At 37.8% G+C, this 21615-nt stretch overlaps 1 protein-coding gene across 8 annotated transcripts in view; it reads left to right on the top strand.

The window, feature by feature from the left end:
* The window catches only part of DNM3 (dynamin 3), a 600443-nt gene that overhangs the window by 222172 nt on the left and 356656 nt on the right, over positions 1–21615 (top strand). For all 8 annotated transcript variants that reach the window (XM_012511535.2, XM_030823969.1, XM_003258880.3 and 5 more), the window contains exon 11: positions 11654–11740. In XM_012511535.2, the coding sequence (XP_012366989.1) occupies positions 11654–11740 (87 nt within the window). The remainder of the gene's footprint in view (positions 1–11653; positions 11741–21615) is intronic.

The following is a 21615-nucleotide window of genomic DNA, read 5'->3' as shown; positions in this document are numbered from 1 at the left end:
TTAGCTTTCTTCAGTGAAGGATATTTATTCCAGCCCAAACTGGAAAAATCTGAGGGCCTTTATTAGGTATGACATTTGCCATTTCTCCTTTTGTGGCTTCCAAAGATTATTCCTTCACCTTCTCATAGTCTTCCATTAAGGCCCAGGTGGTGCCAGCTGTACCTGTTCCTTATATTCACTGTCACCACCAAGTTCCAGGTCACTCCCTTGCATTCATCAGGATGTTTAGAACCTAGCTTACATTTTTCCTCTCCATCCCCAATTCACCTTCAACTTGGACGTGTTCAGTGTCCATGTAGATATCATGTCCAATGCCTAAAAGCTACTTTTCTTTGAGATCTTTGCTCTCCATTCAGTCCACTCTAGCATCATAGTTTCATGACTTCTGGCTCTTGTTGTCATCAAAAAATGTTTTACTAGGAAATTGTAAACGTAAAGGGCCTGCAGAATGCTGATCACCTCCTTCGTCCTCTTTAGATTTTAAGCCAATTGGGAAATTAATGGAAAAGCTCTATTTTGAAGGTTTGAAATTTAGTGTCCACTTCACTGCTGAAAGATCTAGGTTGGAAAATGTGTCTGGGCCTTGCTGCTAAAGTGGGAGCCTCCTGTTATTTCCCCTTCCAGCATTAAACCTTAGAGCCCATAAGGTGTATGGGTGAGCAGATGTACATCCATCATTAGTTTTTTTTATCTATTACTTCAGTTCCACTTGGATTAACTTTGTCACCTGTTGAAACTCCAGGACTGCTAAAATTTACTGCTTATCTTTATTTTCCTTTCCCCCAGGCTTCTGAAGAGCTTGGAGATAATTGTCTATTTGTGTGAACTGGTGCCACAATATATTCATGGTCTTCTTCTTAGTCCAATTTCAACTGCTGCCCAGTAGTGCTTCGGTGTCTTAGTAATTAGCAGCCTCCTGTGTTCTCTATGATAATGAGGTTAAACTTTTATCCACTCTCTTCAAGCCACCTGACTCATCACTTTCATCCTCACTTTCAATGAAGATTTTGCAGAAAAAATAGGGGCCATAAATGGGCACTATGAAACATTGATTCTTGTCTTCTATCCCTCAAACTTACCTGTATTCACAACCACACCCCCTTCTTATCCTTGTCTCTGTTGAGATAGTATTCCTGACCAAGGGGGTGGGGGGGGTGGTTTCCTATCTGTACTCTCACCTCCTTAGAGGATGTACTCTTTTTAGCCTTTTATTTCCTGAATCATCATCTTCTCCATCACATTTTTAAAAATCAACGTATAAATATATCTATGTCTGTCCTAATTTAAAAAGAAACAAGGACAAACACTCATCTGCTGCCCTATTTTTCTCCTCTCGTGGTCAGCCTTCTTGGGAAAAAAGTAATTTATGCTTTGCATCTTTACTGTCTCATCTCCAGTTAATTCCTCAACTGAAATTTGGATTCTACCCCACTATTCTATAGAGTTAATTATTGCAAAGATCAGTGAGAGTCCTGACTGCCAAGCCTAAAGGACACTCTTATTCCTGAGACTATATTCCACTCTCTTTATAAAGCTGGCACTCCTCTCTCATGGGTTCTCTTCCCTCTTTCTTTTTATTCCTTCTCTACCTCCTTTGAGCATTCGTCTATTTTTGCTTGCCTGTAAACACTGGGATCCCACAGAGATTACTCCTGGTTTTATTCTCTTCTTACTATATTTTCTGCTCGACAGATCATGTCTGTGATAGTTCAACTACCACTTAAAATATTGGTGATTCCCAAATCTGTACCTCTAGCTCAAGCCTCTTTATGGAAACTGTCTACAGACTACTGCAACTATTCTCTTTTCTTACTTAAAGCCCTGAACATTACTTTTAAGCCTGAATTATTCCAGTGGCCCCCTAACTGATCTATTTCTAGCCTGGTCACCCTCAAATTCATCTTTGCCATTGCTGTCAAAGTGATTTTTCTAAAATACAGGTATGCCTTTTGCCTATATCCTCAAAATTATTCAATGACTCCTCAGAGCCTTGAGAATAAAGTTCAGATCATTTAGGGTTGTATTTAGGTTCCCCGTCTGATCTCTGAATACTTCTCCAGCTATATCTTTTGTCCCACCACTTGCTTCAGCCATTCTAGATGATTTGCACTATCCTCAAAGATTTTTCATGCCTTTGACATTTGCATAAGTGATTGTTTTTGTCTAGAATGTCTCATTTTCCCTCCTGTGTTTACCTGCCATCCCCTCTCATTTTTAGGGAGGCAGCTCAATCATCCTATTTTCCTTAAAATCTTCCTAAAGCGCCTCTGTGAGTCCCTTCCTAGTCTCTCTCCCTACTCCCTTTTTAGTGCTTCTGTTGATACCTATGTGTATTTATATCATAGCATTTATGATACTGCCTTGAGATTTATTTGTATTTATTTGTTTACATATCTCCTCTTGTTGATTATAAGCTCCTTTGAAAAAAAGGCACTGTGTTTTTTATCTTCTCTCTAGCCTGTAACACAGTGACCAACTCCACATAGGGGCATTTTATAAATATTTACTAACAATTTAGCTGTTCTAAAGTTATCCAGTGGTCAAAAATATATATATTTGGTTTTAAAATAGTATTTTAGCCATTCCTTTTAAAATGATAAAATTTAGGCAGGTTTTCTTTCAAACATCTATTCTTTTCCTTATGCTGCATTTTGATGTTTTTCATTTTTGGCCTTATTAGGTATACTTTCAATATCTTTTATTTAAAAACTGGTCTAATTAAAGTATTTTGCAAAGCAAAATAATCCTAATTAGAGTTGAGTCTGCTGGGACTTTATTACTTGCCTTGTTTTGAACATGAGCCATAGATAAGGTGACTATGTAATTTATTGTTCAGTGCAGGACATTTTTGAGACTTAAAGGGGTGGCTATGAATACTTTCACTGGAGTAATAGGAGTAAACAAAGACTGCCCAAGGCAATGTGAAAATAAGTAATTCCAGCTATATGTAATTATATATATATTTCTGTTATAGCATATATACATATATAAACATAAAATACACTTTTCATTTACAACTCCTCATGTGATGCCTCATGTGTAAAAACCTTAAATGCTTTTTTCTTAAGCTGCGTAAATAAACATCAGTGAAAAACATATGGGATGTATGCGTGTTCAAACAACAAAACACAAAGCTAGACTCCTAACCTGGGGAAATGCATTTCTTCCCAGATACTTTCTCACTGTTGTCTCTGGGGCACTGGAGTATAAGACAGGAACATTAGAGCTTTATGAGCTATTTGGCTGCATGCCAGGGACATCTCAACTCTGAAATTATTTTGGTGGGCATCTCTTTTCAGCTGCTTTTCTTTACCTCCTCTTCTCCAGTGCATCATCACAGGGTGCTGAAGGTCTTTTCAGGAAGCACTGAGAGGAACATCTTGTTTTCTTTTAACCACAGTTTAGCAACTGTGCCATTTACTGGCCTCTTGGGAACCGACATTCTTGGATCATTATTATACTAATTAATTGATTTTTTTCCTGTTTAGAAAAAAAACAGTTTTGCAAGGGGGGAAAAATACCTTAGTCAGCTATTAGAAATACAGGGAAAGGGCCAGGCGTGGTGGCTCATGCCTGTAATCCCATTGCTTTGGGAGGCCGAGGCAGATGGATCACCTGAGATCAGGAGTTTGAGACCACCCTGGCCAACATGGTAAAACCCCATCTCTACTAAAAATACAAAACTTAGCCAAGCGTGGTGGGGGGTGCCTATAATCTCAGCTATTCAGGAGGCTGAGGCAGGAGAATTGCTGGAACCTAGGAGGCGGCAGTTGCAGTGAGCTGAGATGGTACCATTGCATTCCAGCCCAGGCAACAACAGCGAGACTCCATTTCTCACCCCCCAAAAAAGAAAAAGAAATAGAGGGAAAGATTTTCCATTAAGAAGTACTGTTAGAAGAAATGCCAAATTTTTTTGGCTTATTAGGTAAGTAAATATCTAGCTCTGAATACACATAACTAAACAAGTGAATCCAAGTCCTTACCATGGTTTACAAGGCCCTACACAATCTTGCCCCCCCGCTTTTCATCTCTAAACTCAAAACTCATCTCCTCCCCTTTCTCTCTTCCTCTTGGTCCACCCCAGCTGCACTGGATTCCTTGTTTATTTAGCAGGCCAAGGAAACATGTCTGTAGAGCCTTTGTACTTCTCATTCTTAATATGGGAAATGATCTGCCCCAAGATATCTGCATGGATCAAACCATTGCTTCTTTCAGGCCTCTGCTATTCAAATGCCCCATAAAGCAGAGTCTTTCTCTGACTTTTCTATTTTCAGTTGCATAGCCCTCCCCCAAATACACACACACACACACACACACCACATGCACCACATCGTTCATCTACTTACCAAACTTTATTTTTCTTTGCAGTATATACTACTATTAATATATTAATTATATTATTTATGTCTGCTGTTGTTGTGTTGTTATAAGATAATTAAGGGACCTTGAGAATACAAGTTCCATGAGAATAAGAACTTGGCTTATTAAGCTCATCGCTCTATTTGCCACCCCAAAACAGCCTGGTTTTCAACAATAATTATTGAATGAATAATTAAAAAATGAATTATGTTTCATTGATTCAGCAGGTGACGGTCAGTTTGGCTGAAGTAGGATGAAGGAAAATGGCTTCAAAGCATCATACTATTTAGGACTTTCTTTTAGGTTTATATAGATGTGCTATGGTTTTTACGCTGTATGAAAATACTTGCATTTCGCCTCCTCTAATGGTTGCCATCCAGTCAAACTCTGTGCTGTGCTTTGCGTATAATACATGTCTAATATAATAGGCTTTAGTGTCCACGCTTCAAATCAGACTGGTTATTAAAGTCTGAAACTTTTGTTGGGTATTATAGGAAATTCAGGCCTGGGACTCGGTTTTAATGGGATAGAATCTCACCTTTTAATCTTACAACTCATTAAAGGATTTGTAATCTTTATAATTGGTTCTTAATTTATAATTTACCATGGTCCCTGATTTTCCTCCCACTTTCTGTTTTGAAGTTTTTTTCCATTTTAACTGCTCATTAATGTGTCTACCAGAGATAAACTTGGGAAGAGAGAGATGAAAATCTGGTTATGATCTTCAGGTGTTGTTTTGCCACCATGTCAACCCACCCTGACTTCCTTTTTGGATGTTTTCTGAATTACTCAAGTTAAGAGGCTCTTCTGACTACTCTGCAGCACCCAAGTTTTATTCACTCAAGGTTGGACTTTTTGTTTTTGTTTTTCTACTCTCCTTGTTTCTTAGGTGAGGACTTTTTTGTTTTTATTCCTTAGCATTTCATAAATAACACGAGAGTTCTCTTCATTTCTCTGTTTAAAAGTTTTTCCATCTTATACCTCACCACTTCTCCTGCTATTTGTGGAAAATATTTGAGGTTTCTGGATTAAGGATTTGCCCACCTGGAGAAGGAGGGCTAACACTAGCCCATTTGGTCCCAGTTCGCCTAGTTGGGATCTGGCACTCCTTTCCCCTTCCTGCCAACTTCACTTTGAACTTCTTTGACTTCTCATATGCACTCATGTGCCAATGTAGAACACCCCATAAGGAACTTTCCCATTAACCCCTGTGCAACTTAGAAAACAGTCACTATTTCTTGATCTCTTTATATTAGAAGTGCTTCTCATCTTCGATCACCTTTGTAAATGTTTCTACAAATACATCTGTTTAAAAATTTTTTTTCATAGCAAATGTGTTGTGTGCAGATGATTGTCTTGTCATATCCTGAATAAATCCAACACTATGCTATATAAAAACAAAGGATTGCTAGGGATTTTGTTGGGTTGGGTGGGTGGTTAATTCACAGAAAATGAAATAAAATTGTATGCTTTTATGAGTGCTAAAATTCATTATTTCTTCTTGGTTTGTAGCAAGCATTTAAAGGTTTATAGCTTTTTCATAAAAACCCTTATCTTTAGGTCAGCCAAACCAATCAAGTCAAGTGATATGTATAGAAGAAATTTTGTTCTGAATTTACTTTATTTTCTTAGATGGTTACCTAATAACTCCAGTTTTTGCTAGAGGCATCAAACTTGTTCCTCTTGAAGATATGGAAATCTTGCCTGGTCTCTTGACCATTTCGAGAAAAAGGTACTAGCATAGCATGGATCTGATGGTCTGATAAACTGTTAATACATTTTGGAAGTGTATAATTTTTGTTTTGTTGGATAGAAATGTCTTCCAAGTGTTTTTTTTTTTCTCTAGGAAAATGTGATCCATACTGAAATTAAATTTTTATATTGAGTTTCCACCAAAGTAATTAATCACGACCCTAAATAACACTTATAACATTGGGCCTTATTAAAACATTTTTGCCGCTTTCTCTCAGAACATGTATAATTAAAATATTCTCCTTGAATTAAATATTGAAGGTTTTGATTCCTAAAGTCATGTATACTGTATTATTTCTCCATTGAATCTTCTTTATTATTTAAGAATACTCAACGCAGGCTGGACGTGGTGGTGGGCGCCTATAGTTCCAACTACTCGGGAGGCTGAGACAGGAGCATTGCTTGAACCCAGGAGGTGGAGGTTGCAGTGAGCCAAGATGTACCACTGCACACCAGCCTGGGCAACAGAGCAAGACTCTGTCAAAAAGAAAAAAAAGAATATTCAATGCAATTTGAACTATAAGCTATTTAGAACTAATTTGCTATATAATAAATGTATAGCTTTGACTGCAAGTTTCACTATTACAATGTAAGCATCAAATCCTCAGAGGACTGGTTTGTGCATTTATTTCTTCATATTTCCTGGTTTATGCATTTATTTCTTCGTATTTCCTGGTTTATGCATTTATTTCTTCGTATTTCCCCTTGGTTTTTAAAAAATATTTCTCTTGTATGACTATTTATCTGTATAGGCAACCTGCCACTCCAGACTATGTGGTTTCTAATATCAGGTGTTATGATATAAACTGAGCACGGAGCTGGACTGTAGCAGTTGCACCATAAATGACTATGTGACATAAATTTAGGAATATAATTATTATAACTAATAGCAAATCCTTAATCCCTTGACTCTCTGTCAACCAATTTATAGGTTATTTAGTTAATCATTAGAGGAATAAAGGCCTAAAGATGACATCTTCTAGATCAATATTATTTAGGCATACATACTTAATATTCTGATTACTTTGACAAATAAGAACTCCCATATTCTTACAACTGTAGGCTTTTAATTTGACATTCAAATTAAAAAAGTGCAAAAGTGATTGACAATTATAATGGTATAAATGATTGAAGAAATGGTGATTGCACATTAAATAAGAGACATAGAAGAGAGGTGAGGGATTGAATTGAGCAATCAAAGTTAAGTATGTTTTAAAGCTAAGCAAAGGGTGACGCAAACTGAGCAGGGCACAGTTTGAATGAGATCATGAAATAATCTCATTATGAGATTATGAAATAATCTCATTATGAGATTAAATGAGATAATGAAATGAGTGATAGAAAGCCTAATCAGAAATCATTTTAAATGTCAGTAGGACTTTTTTTTTTAACCTCTGTATGTATGTATCTTAAGAATTGGGACTATTTGTATATATTTATATATTTTATATTTGAAAGCCAGCAGTTAAAACCAAGATTTTGACTCTTATACTCCCACAATCAGTTCAATATCAACCAGCTAGTAACCAAACCAGTTGTTTCATTAATGCCATTCAGTGATGCCTAGATCTTACATTGCTTAGTGTCTCTTCAAGGTTTTTCCTCCTTTGTCTCCATAATGGTAGTTCTTCTAGTGTGTTCTCCGTTTCTTTTGTTCCACTTACAATTTAGGCTTATTGACTTCCAGTTGTCTCAATTGCAGGTACAAAATTGTGGCTCTTACAGATTCCTTTTCTGGTAGAATTGAGCCCATGGGCAGTATGCTTGGAAAGATCAGGAGACACACACATGCACACAAATCAATGCTCCTGCCAAGGCCAGTAGATTGGAGGCATTCTTAGATGTCTCTACTTCATGGGATATTCTTGTCATTTTGGCCTTTCTCTGATTTAATGATGGCCATATACTGGCCTGGGGTCCTTCAGCTGTCAAGTGTTTAGTTTCTGAATAAATATTTATATTGCCACTATTTGATGGTTTTAAAAATAACTTTCTGCTGTAATCTATTTGCTAAATATTGTTAAAGGCATCCCACTCTTCCTTGGTAGACCTCGATTGCTTGCATAGTTACTTCTCTGAGGCAATGGGATTCTATAATAGTGTGGCTGTCATTGAATAGCTTGGGAAGCTGTCTGAGTGCAGGGGGAATTGACTGTCTTGGTGGCCTAGGGCAGGCTAATGGTTGGTGTCAGATACACCACTCAGGTTTGCACTAGTCAAGAAGGACTGGAATTGATCAGCTATTTCTTCCACTCTGAAGGCTTTTATAAGCCTCACAAAAAATAACTTTCAGAGAGTCAAGAGGGGTTCTGGTATAATAGAGCTTTTTCTGGAGAATGTTTCCAAAATGGGAAGTACGAGCTCCATTTGTATCTTGCGGTAATTCATGAAATAAGTCCCCAGGTGAGTGTGCATCTCAGGATTCAGATAAGAGGGTGAGAAATCGAGGACCTCATAGAGACACTGGTGATGATTTTTGAGGTAACAAAAGCAGTCAGGTTTCTATGTTTTTATGATGTTATGAACATAATCTATATCCACTGTAGAAATATTTGGAAAATGTAGATAAATAAAAGTATGCATAATTCAAAGAGTTATCGCTATTAACACTTTATAGTGTCTGTGCAAATCTTTTTCTACGCACAGAGAGTAGACTTGCAGCAACGGAAGATTTAACATATATGAGATCTCGTGATTATGATGGTTCCACGAAGTACTGCAGTTTGTTAACTTGCTAAGACACTAATATATGTTGTGCATGCTATAAAGGTAATGTGCACAGTGACCCCAGGTGACCATACAGAAGCCCCGTTTCAGGGAGGCCTAGATCTAACTCCTTACAAGTTTGGAGAAAGATTGCATGCTATAATATTACTCAAGAATGTTGGTATTTGTAAGATTGGGCTATATCCTTGAAAAATGTCAAGGGTATATGGTGGTGTGTGACTCTGTGTGTGTGTGCATGTGTGTGTGGATGTGTCTTAGTCCATTTTCTGTAGTTTATAACAAAATACCTGAAACTGGGTGTACAGAAAAGGATTTTATTTCTTTATACAGAAAAGGAATTTATACAGAAAAGGAATTTATTTCTTACAGTTATGGAAGCTGAGAAGTCCAGTGTTGAGGGTCTGCCTCTGGTAAGGGCCTTCTTGCTGGTGCAGGGTATCAATCATATTGTAAGGGTGCTGAGTGTGGTAGCATGCTAGCTCAGGTCGCTAGTCCTCTTCTTATAAAGCTACCAGTGCCCACTCCCATAACCTATTAATCCATTAGTCCATGAATGGATTAATCCACTCATGATGGCAGAGCCTTCATGACCCAATCACCTCTTAAAAGCCCCACTTGTCAATATAGCCACATTGGGGATTGAATTTTAACATGAATTTGGAGGAAAGAAATATCCAAACCAAAACATTATGCTTGTGCATAATCACATTATATATTTAGTAGCCTAATTTTCTTCAATTAGTGTTGTAAATACTTTACTATGTCATTAGCTATTATTAAAACTGTGATTCAAAATGGCTACATTACATCACATAAGTGGATCTACCTTCATTTATTTAACATCATCGGATACTAGGTAGTTTATAGTTTGTTTATCTTATTGTTGCTTTTCCAGCTAATGCTGTGATGCATGTCCTTATCATTGTAGTTCAGAATTCTGTGAGGTTATTAGGTTGAGATCTCTCTCTCTGTCTCTCTGTGTGTATGTTTGCGCCCGCACAAGACTTTTGATACATAATGTCAAATTGCTTTCCAGAAAGATTTCTCTTGTTGACACCCCTCAGCAAGTTTAAATTGTGCTAATCTCAGTATACCCTCACCTGTAGTAAGTCTTATAAAAAAATATAGCAATTTGCCAACATAATAGTTATTTCTTTTCTTTGCATTAGATCACTTGTACAGTTTGTTTTTCCTTCTGCTTATTGACTATTAAATCTTTTATGAATTAAATCGTATTCTTTGCCTATTTCATTGAGCTATCTATTAATCTTATTAATTTGCAAACACTTTAAAAATCATCATTGGAATTAATATTTTGCCTGGCATAAGTCATGAATGTGCCCACTTTTCTCCATTTCCATTGCTGTCATCCCAGTAGAAGCTACCATTATTTCCATTCCATCTGAATTGCTTCAGTAGCCTAAATTCCTAACAGAATTGCAAGGATCTGCTTGATGTGGCCCCTCTCTACTTTTCTAGCTTTGTCTCAGGATCATACTCCTCAATTTCTGCACTGACTTTCTTTTACTTTTATCGCCACTAATTGCCCCCACTTCCACCATGCCTTCACACATCTTCCTGTTCCTGGCAAGCTTCATCTTCTCCATGGCCATTCTCATACACCTTTGCCTGTCTAAGTCTTCCTTCTGGATTAGGGCTCCTTAAACATTTTCATAGCATCCCACTGTCTTTCCTCCTTATATTGAAAACAACTGTAATTAATGTATTCACTTTTGCAAACTATGTTTTGAACAATTACCCGCATAATTTAGATGGGGTTAAGTGATTGACATATACAATTTCCATAGTTTTGCAACAAAATGTACATATACACATATATTTTCTATGGGGAGAATTTAAAAAGTTAAAGGAGTCTGTTTGTGCTTCATGGGATGAATCATCCTTGAAGAGTAATGGACAAGACCATGGGCTCTGGAGTCCTAGGACTTAGGTTGGAATCCTGAACCCACCATTTTTGAGCTGTTTAGTCATGGGCATGAGTTACTTAACCTCTCTGTGCTTCACTTTTCTCCTCTATTAAATGGGGTTGGCCAGGCGTGGTGGCTCACGCCTGTAATCTCAGCACTTTGGGAGACCAAGGCAGATGGATCACCTGAGGTCAGAAGTTAGAGGCCAGCCTGGCCAACATGGTGAAACCCTGTCTTTACTAAAAATACAAAAATTAGCTGAGCTTGGTGGCACGTGCTTGTAATCCCAGCTAGTCGGGAGGCTGAGACAGGAGAATCACTTGAACCCAGGAGGTGGAGGTTGCAGTGAGCTGAGATCGTGCCATTGCACTCCAGCCTGGGTGACAAGAGCGAAACTCTGTCTCAAAAAAAATAAATAAATAAAATAAAAAAGGAATGAGGTTAATAATTCCATCTTTTCTGATTGCTGTGAATATTAAAGGAGGTAATTGATGAAGTCCTTAGCGCCTGGCATATGGTAGACACTATATAAAATGTTAGTCATTATCCTTTTCTTTGTCCTGTTTTCCAACTTCTTCATCTTTGAATTTTATTAAGTGCCAACTCAGCAGGAGCACAGTGCTGGACGGTATCCAGGGTTCTGCTTTCTTCCTAAGGAATTGCTCTGCTGGTTTTGAAGTGTTTCCTCAACATAACAAGGTTACTTCTGATGATAGTTTGTGAAGCCTCTCTCATCACCTTGACATTCTTCTTTAGAAGTTGATATTTCATTTTTGATTCCAGAATGGCAATGAATACCTTCTGTAAAATAACATAATTTATCTCTGCTTCTCTTTTGGTAGTGCAACTTTTTGAGTATTAATACTCAGGTCTGCTTTTCTTGACAGCTGGCAAACTTCCCCAGACTCTGCGAGGAAACGGAAAGGATTGTTGCTAACCACATTCGTGAGCGAGAAGGGAAGACAAAGGACCAGGTAAGGAGAGGTCTTCCCTGGTGGGCAGGGAGATCGTGGGAGGTCGAAGGTCTCTGCAAGGTTGTCTGGTAGTTCCCAACAGTCAGCCTGTCGCTTAAAGGAAAAAAAACAGTGGAACACAACTACATTATGTTTATTTTTACTTATTTATGAATTATACACGTACTATATTCATATCTTATTTATGTTAAAAATATGAGCAAATAAAAAGACTTCATTCAGAAGAATGAGATGCAAAAGCAGTAACAGGAGTTTCATTATTTTTTTTCTCAATGCTCCATGGATCATGCATACATCCTACTTTGAAAACCACTAATCCAGAAACATACCACATTTTCTCTGTAAGACAGAGGTTCTTAACTTTTAATGGGCCCACAGATGGACTCCCGAAGATTCACAAACTCCTAAAACATTATGCAAAATGCTCAGTGTTTTTATTTTTTCCTGAGGAGATTGTGGACCTAGATTTTCATCAGCTTATCCATACAACCTATGATTGAAAAAAAAAATTGAGAACTACTCTTTTAAACATTTCTATTTTGTGAATGTATGTGGTTTGTAAGGAGTGACCCTGAAATTGTTTTCTAATCCTAGCTCTGTAATTTGGAAAGATTATTTTCAAGTGAGGATAATTCATTTAAAAAAGTAAAGGACTACATGGAAAGAATAAAAATCTTCTTAGGTTTAAATGGATTTTTTAGTTACTTATAAAACATTATAACAGGAAATACAAAGGGTTTTACATACTCTTGAATTCCATGACACAGCTGCATGTGTGATGTTGTGGAGAGAACACTGGACTTAGGCCATGTGCTCGCCACAAAATAACATCATGTTCTTGCGTAAATCACTTCTTTGGACTGTTGTTTTCTCGTGTACAGCATTAATATATTGGTCTATATGCTCTCTGAAAGCCTGTGTAAGTTAGTATTACAGGATTTTGTGATAATCAGATGAGTGGGAAGGAGGTGAGGGAGAAATGGGGAAAAGGAAGAAAACAAAATAAAAGAGAGAGGAACAAACCACAGGGAAAGACACACACAGCACACAGAGTGTGCGTGGGGAAGAGGAGTGGGTGGAGGAGAAAGGAGAAAGGGAAGGACAGAGGGATGGAGACCAGCAGGTTGGGACATTCGTGAGTGATTCCAGTAACCACCTTTTCTCTGCTTGAGCTGTGAATTCATTGTCACTACTTTTTATCATTGTGTTTTGAAAGTTAATTAATCACCATTTATAGTTTTCACGTGTTTATCAACTTTCACACTCTTGGAGAGCTGCAATAGCCAAAAGAGGAGAAAACAGTCTTTGTGATTCAGCTGAGATGAACAAATCAGCATTAACTCCTGAGTCAGTGAAATCAAGCCTAAAGCCAGATATGGAGCCCCAGGGCCAGAGGTTCTCCCTAACGTCTAATTTCTTGGCCCCTCCTGGGCTGAGAAAACTTAAGTTCTTAAGAATCAGCTGTACTCCTGACCTTAAGTAAATAAGCTAACTGTTTTCATTTAGTGTCTTTCGTCTATAATATTCAAATCATAATAAATCCTACTTATCTCTTTGGGATCCTCTGTCAAAATAATATTGGAGAAAATATAGGATAATTATTTAAAGCATTTTAAATATTTGTAATCATATCTATGTTGTTAGCTTCTTCATATTTCAGAGTTTTTGTTTTAGTAAAATGGCATGTTCAAACTTCACAATGTTGTTAAGATTGTGGGCTCTGGGCTCAGACTACCTGACTTTGAATTTAAGCTCTGTGGTTAACATTTTGTGTAACTTGTGACAAGTTATTTGACATCTTTACACTTCAATTTTCTCATCTTAAAGTGAGACAATAGTGGTAATTAACTCACAGACATTTTGTGAGGATAGAAAGAAGTAATCAAAATACAAGGCCAGGTGTAGTGGCTCACACCTGTAATCCCAGCACTTTGGGGGGCTGAGGCAGGCAGATTGCTTGAGGTCAGGAGTTTGAGACCAGCCTGGGAAACATGGTGAAACTCTGTCTCTACAAAACATTAAACAATTAGCTGGGCATGGTGGCCTGCACTACCAGTAGTCCCAGCTACTCGGAGGCTGAGGTGGAAGGATCACGTGAGCCTGGGAGGTTGAGGCTGCAATGAGCTATGGTCATGCCACTGCACTCCAGCCTGGGTGACAGAGCAAGACCCTGTATGTATGTATGTATGTATGTATGTATGTGTATATATATATATATATATCTTAGTTCTTAATTAATTTTAGTTGTTTTTGTTCTTATTCCCAAAGAGCTATGGCACATGGTAGATTCGAGGAAGAATTGCCTTTTCTGATTTCAAGGGAAATTGTTTTCAACCTGCAACTCAGTTACAGTGGTTAATTTATTCCCCAAATGGGACATAAGGGATGGGGCAGGCATCTCCCTACCAAGTCACAATCTCAGGTGGTGTGGTCCAACAGTTATCAAGTGCCTGTCAAAGCTGGTAGTGGTCACCTCTAATATGGACTTGTGTGGCATAGCAGAAACATGCCTGGTTTTGGTAGTGTGGATATGTCATTTTGGATAGATCTCACATTTGAATTCTGGACTCTGTGCTGCCTGGGACCATGTGGTACTTTTAAAGTATCCAGTTAGACAGAGTGACCCATATCCTCAGGCCTCTGTGCCTGAACAGCTCTGGGGCATTCTTGCAGTTTTCTTTCTTTCTTTAAAAAGTAGAGTTACTACCAACTTCTGCTCTGGAAGCTTTGTGGGAAAAAAGTCTTCAAAATTAAAAATATGGAAAGCCATAAATCTGTCTGTAGCTTTTCCTTAAACAAAGGTTTTTTGGATGTCTGAGTGTGCCAGCTGTTAGTCTTGGTGCTTCCATACATGTCATTGCATGCTGAAGCAGTAGACTTTCTGGGCAACTGCTGCTACCAGGGGTAGCTTTACTTTGCTTCAACTAAATATTCAATAACTGTGGGTGAAAAAGGCAGTGAGAAACTCTGAGAAAGTGAAAAAATGAGAAAAAAAATGGACTATTTTTCTTTTCATCCCCCACATGCGACCTGGCTCTTTTCCTAGAGTGAACACAGACTCCCAGTTTCCAGGAATATAATGAGAACAGCCATAGCTTTTATTTTTTTTCCACTTTTTTTCCTGTACTACAGTCCAAGTTAATGTGTGTGAACATCCAAAAGATATTCATGACAGCCTTTGGCGATGTTGAGAATTATGTAGATATTTTACTCCTTATAGTGGCAACAATTTATTTGTGTTCAAATATTACAGTTTATCGGTACAAACTTTTGGCCAAATGGATTTGGAGTATACAATTTAACAGAATCTGGCTTTATTGTTGGGAGAAGAGAGGCAAAACTACAACTGATCCAATAATGATCACGCTTCCTAATGTTTCAGTTTTCTTCAAGATACGAAACAAAACTGTGACTGTATGAATTTTTTTCATACAAGTATGATGTTATTGACTCAATAGCCCCCATGCCTTGACTTTATTTTTGGTAGTGGGAGTAGATTTGGAGTGATCTTTTGAATTCTTTTTTGACAGGTCCCCTTGTGACTCTCAGCAAGATTTGGTCAGATGACTGGTTGAGATTAGCCACAAACACAAAGCCTCCAAGCCCATAGCACTGGGTACTGAGTACAAAACAAGAACAAGTGGCCACGTACTAATTATATATATGTATATATGAGAATAAATCACTTCCTGGAAAGTTAACTGTTCTTGGCCAGGCACGGTGGCTCACGCCTGTAATCCCAGCACTTTGGGAGGCCAAGGTGGGTGGATCACCTGAGGTCAGGAGTTCAAGACCAGCCCGGCCAACATGGTGAAATCCCATCTCTACAAAAGTACAAAAATTAACTGGGCATGATGGCGGGTGCCTGTAATCCCAGCTACTTGGGACGCTGAGGCGGGAGAATTGTTTGAACCCAGGAGACGGAGGTTGAAGTGAGCTGAGATTGCACCATTGCACTCCAGCCTGGGCAATAGAGTGAGACTTGTCTCAAAAAACAACAACAGCAACAAAAAAGAGAGTTAACTGTTCTTCAAGCCTGGTAGATAGTTACATAAATAAGGCCACAAATGTTTATTGGGCACTTATTGTGTGTATCATGCTAGGCTCTAAGTTCTAAGGATAAAATGGTGAACAAGATAAACATAATCCCAGCTTCTATGGAATGTACAGTCTTGCAGAGAAGAGAAACATTGAACAACAAAAAAAATAATTAATTACATTTGTAGTAAATGCCACAAATAAGTATAGGGTGCTATATAGATATACACACACATACACGTACATACACAAACACACATGTGTATATATAGTGTATATATACATGCACATATATGTACGTATGTATATATGTGTATATATGTGCACATATATGTACGTATGTATATATGTGTATATATACATGCACATATATGTATGTATGTATATATGTGTATACATGCACATATATACACATACATATATGTATATATGCTTATATATGTATATATACATATATAAGTATATGTATGTACATGTTTGAACATATATCCTTATATGTACATATTTGAACATATATATGCATATATGTACATATGTGTATATAGCACCCTATATTTTTATTGAATACATAATTTTACATATACATAATTTTATACATATACATAATTTTATGTATGTGTATAATTATGGCACATAGACTATTTGAGAGTAATAGTACGAGTAACCTGGTCTTGGCCGGGTAGGGGATAAGGATCAGGGATGGCTTTCTTGAGGAAGTACCCACTGGGGAGCATTATGTAGAATATGTCTATGAACTGTTGCCATGAGGACTCTGATGCGTTCAAATGCTACCTTCAGTGAAGGGAGGCAGCAAACAAATACTCACAATAGTCACCAAAATTTATCCAACGAAGCTGAAGAGCAGAGCTTGGAGATATTCAGGCAGAGATCTGTAAGCACCGTATTTCTCCCTTTTAGCAAATCTCAGCATCCTGGAAAGAGACAGGATTCAGCTGAGAGAATACAAGGAAACGTAGAAAGAGGAAGTCAGTTTTTAATATCTCTGGTATAATACCTTTTTTTTGCAGGTTCTGGTTGCTCCACTTCTCGCTTGTTTTCTCTCAGCCTCCTCATCTCCCCACTGAATACTATTTTTCACAGAGGGACCTCCCAAGTCTCTGACTTAGAGATTATAAGTATCTTATATTTAGAATATTTTCATGTTGCCTGGGACATGTATCCAGTTTACTCCATCACAAATCTTCATTGAATTCTCATAATGTTTCAGGCACTGTTCTGGGCACTGGAGATGTAGCAGTGGATACAACAGATGAGGTCTATATAAGAAATATGTAAAAACTTGCCATGTTAGCTAGTGTTAGTGCTGCAAAAGAAAATAAGGCAGGGTAACACAATATAGAGTAACCAGAGTGCTAGTTTAAATAGCATGCGCAGGAAGATGCCTCTGATGAGTGATATTTTAGCAGAGATCTGACATTATTATTCTTATTATTTAAATTTATTATACTTTAAGTTCTGGGATACATGTGTAGAACGTGCAGGTTTGTTACATAGGTATACATGTGCCATGGTGGTTTGCTGCACCTATCAACCTGTTATCTATATTAGGTATTTCTCCTAATGCTATCCCTCCCCTAGCCCCCCACCCCCCGACAGGCCCTGGTGTGTGATGCTCCCTTCCCTGTGTCCATGTGTTCTCATTGTTCAACTCCCACTTATGAGTAAAAAGATGCAGTGTTTGGTTTTCTGTCCTTGTGATATTTTGCTGAGAATGATGGTTTCCAGCTTCATCCATGTTCCTGCAAAGGGCATGAACTCATCCTTTTTTATGGCTACATAGTATTCCATGGTGTATATGAGCCACATTTTCTTTATCCAGCATATCATTGATGGCGTTTTGGTTGGTTCCAAGTCTTTGATATTGTGAACAGTGGTGTGATAAACATGCATGTACATGTGTCTTTGTAGTAGAATGATTCATAATCCTTTGGGTATATAGCCAGTAATGGGATTGCTGCATCAAATGGTATTGTTGGTTCTAGGTCATTGAGGAATCGCCACACTGTCTTCCACAATGGTTGAACTAATTTACACTCCCACCAACAATGTTAAAGCATTCCTATTTCTCCACATCCTCTCCAGCATCTGTTGTTTCTTGACTTTTTAATGATTTCTATTCTAACTGGCGTGAGATGGTATCTCATTGTGGTTTTGATTTGCATTTCTCTGATGGCCAGTGATGATGAGCTTTATTTTCATATGTTTGTTCGCTGCATAAATGTCTTCTTTTGAGAAGTGTCTGTTCATATCCTTCGCCCACTTTTTGATGTTTTTTTTTCTTGTAAATTTGTATACGTTCTTTGTAAATTCTGGGTATTAGCCCTTTGTCAGATGGATAGATTGCAAAAATTTTCTCCCATTCTGTAGGTTGCCTGTTCACTCTGATGATGATAGTTTCTTTTGCTGTGCAGAAGCTCTTTAGTTTAATTAGATCCCATTTGTCAATTTTGGCTTTTGTTGCCATTGCTTTTGGTGTTTTAGACATGAAGTCTTTCCCTATGCCTATGTCCTGAGTGGTATTTCCTAGGTTTCCTTCTATGGTTTTTATGCTTTTAGGTCTTATGTTTAGGTCTTTAATCCATCTTGAGTTAATATTTGTATAAGGTGTAAGGAAGGGGTCCAGTTTCAGTCTTCTGCATATGGCTAGCCAGTTTTCCCAACACCATTTATTAAATAGGGAATCCTTTCCCCATTGCTTTTTTTTTGTCAGATTTGTCAAAGATCAGATGGTTGTAGATGTGTGGCATTAGTTCTGAGGCCTCTGTTCTGTTCCATTGGTCTATATATCTGTTTTGGTACCAGTACCATGCTGTTTTGGTTACCAAAGCCTTGTAGTATAGTTTGAAGTCAGGCAGCATGATGCCTCCAGCTTTGTTCTTTTTGCTTAGGATTGTCTTGGCTATACAGGCTCTTTTTTGGTTTCATATGAAATCTGAAGTAGTTTTCTCTAAATCTGTGAAGAAAGTCAATGGTAGCTTGATGGGGATAGCATTGAATCTATAAATTATTTTGGGCAGTATTGCCATTTTCTCAGTATTGATTCTTCCTATTCATGAGCAAGGAACGTTTTTTTCCAATTGTTTGTGTCCTCTTTTATTTCCTTGAGCAGTGGTTTGTAGTTCTCTTTGAAGAGGTCCTTCACATCCCTTATAAGTTGTATTCCTAGGTATTTTATTCTCTTTGTAGCAATTGCGAATGGGAGTTCACTCATGATTTGGCTTTCTGTTTGTCTATTATTGGTGTGTAGGAATGCTTGTGATTTTTGCACATTGATTTTGTATCCTGAGACTTTGCTGAAGTTGCTTATCAGCTTAAGGAGATTTCAGGCTGAGATGATGGGGTTTTCTAAATATACAATCGTGTCATCTGCAAAGAGAGACGATTTAATTTCCTCTCTTTTTATTTGAATATCCTTTATTTCTTTCTCTTGCCTGATTGTCCTGGCCAAAACTTCCAATACTATGTTGAATAGGAATGGCAAGAGAGGGAATCCTTGTCTTGTGCCAGTTTTCAAAGGGAATGCTTCCAGCTTTTGCCCATTCAGTATGATATTGGCTATTGGTCATAAATAGCTCTTATTATTTTAAGATACATTCCATCAATACCTAGTTTATTGAGAGTTTTTAGCGTGAAGGGATGTTGAATTTTATTGAAGGCTTTTTCTCTATCTATTGAGATAATCATGTGGTTTACGTCATTGGTTCTGTTTATGTGATGGATTACATTTATTGATTTGCATATGTTGAACCAGCCTTGAGTCTCAGGGATGAAGCCGACTTGATTGTGGCGGATAAGCTTTTTGATGTGCTGCTGGATTTGGTTTGCCAGTATTTTGTTGAGGATTTTCACATTGATGTTCATCAGGATATTGGCCTGAAATTTTCTTTTTTGTGTGTCTCTGCCAGGTTTTGGTATTAGGATGATGTTGGCATCATAAAATGAGTTAGGGAGGAGTCCCTCTTTTTCTATTGTTTGGAATAGTTTCAGAAGGAATAGTACCAGCTCCTCTTTGTACCTATCATAGAAATCAGCTGTGAATCCATCTCATCCTGGGCTTTTTTTGGTTGGTAGGCTATTAATGACTGCCTCAATTTCAGAACTTGTTATTGGTCTATTCAGGGATTTGACTTCTTCTTGGTTTAGTTTTGGGAGGGTGTATGTATCCAGGAATTTATCCATTTTTTTCTAGATTTTCTAGTTTATTTGCGTAGAGGTGTTTATAGTATTCTCTGATGGTAGTTTGTATTTCTTTGCCGTCAAAGGTTATATCCCCTTTATCATTTTTTATTGTGTCTATTTGATTCTTCTCTCTTTTCTTCTTTATTAATCTGGCTGGCAGTCTATCTGTCTTGTTAATCTTTTCAAAAAACAGCTCCTGGATTCATTGATTTTTTGAAGGGGTGTTCGTGTCTCTATCTCCTTCAGTTCTGATCTGATCTTAGTTATTTCTTGTCTTCTGTTACCTTTTGCATTTGTTTGCTCTTGCTTCTCTTGTTCTTTTAATTGTGATGTTAGGGTGTCGATTTTAGATCTTTCCTGCTTTCTCCTGTGGGCATTTAGTGCTATAAATTTCCCTGTAAACACTGCTTTAACTGTGTCCCAGAGATTCTGGTACATTGTGTCTTTGTTCTCATTGGCTTCAAAGAACTTATTTATTTCTGCCTTAATTTCATTATTTACTCAGTAGTCATTCAGGAGCAGGTTGTTCAGTTTCCATGTAGTTGTGTGGTTTTGAGTTTCTTAGTCCTGAGTTCTAATTTGATTGCACTGTGGTCTGAGAGACTGTTTGTTATGATTTCCATTCTTTTGCATTTGCTGAGGAGTGTATTTATGTGGTCAATTTTGGAATAAGTGTGATGTGGTGCTGAGAAGAATGTATATTCTGTTGATTTGGGTGGAGAGTTCTGTAGATGCCTATTAGGTCTGCTTGGTGCAGAGCTGAGTTCAAGTCGTGGATATCCTTGTTAAACTTCTGTTTCGTTGATCTGTCTAATATTGACAGTGGGGTGTTTAAAGTCTCCCAGTATTATTGTGTGAAAGTCTAAATCTCTTTGTAGGTCTCTAAGAACTTGCTTTATGAATCTGGGTGCTCCTGTATTGGGTGCATATATATTTAGGATGGTTAGCTCTTCTTGTTGCATTGATCCCTTTACTATTATGTAATGACCTTCTTTGTCTTTTTGGGTCTTTGTTGGTTTTTGTTGTTGTTATTGTTTTTTTAGATGGAGTCTCACTCTGTCACCCAGGCTGCAGTGCAGTGGTGCAATCTCGGCTCACTGCAAGCTCCATCTCCTGGGTTCACGCCATTCTCCTGCCTCAGCCTCCTGGGTAGCTGGGACTACAGGCACCTGCCACCACACCCAGCTAATTTTTTTGTATTTTTAGTAGAGATAGGGTTTCATCATATTAGCCAGGATGTTCTCTATCTTCTTACCTTGTGATCTGCCCACCTCGGCCTCCCAAAGTGCTAGGATTACAGGCATGAGCCACTGCACCCGGCTGGGTCTTTGTTGGTTTAAAGTAGGTTTTATCAGCAACTAGGATTGCAACTGTGCTTTTTTTTTTTTCTTTCCATTTGCTTGGTAAATCTTCCTCCGTCCCTTTATTTTGAGCCTATGTGTGTCTTTGCACATGAGATGGGTCTCCTGAATACAGCACACTGATGGGTCTTGACTCTTTATTCAATTTGCCAGTCTGTATCTTTTAATTGGGGCATTTAGCCCATTTACAATTAAGGTTAATATTGTTATGTGTGAATTTGATCCTGTCATTATGATACTAGCTGGTTATTTTGCCCATTACTTGATGCAGTTTCT

The sequence above is a fragment of the Nomascus leucogenys genome, chromosome 12 (genome assembly GCF_006542625.1).
Source record: "Nomascus leucogenys isolate Asia chromosome 12, Asia_NLE_v1, whole genome shotgun sequence".
NCBI classification, from domain to species: Eukaryota; Metazoa; Chordata; class Mammalia; order Primates; family Hylobatidae; genus Nomascus; species Nomascus leucogenys.
The sequence above is the reverse complement of the archived record's forward strand: the minus strand, read 5'-3'. Positions and strand labels throughout refer to the sequence as shown.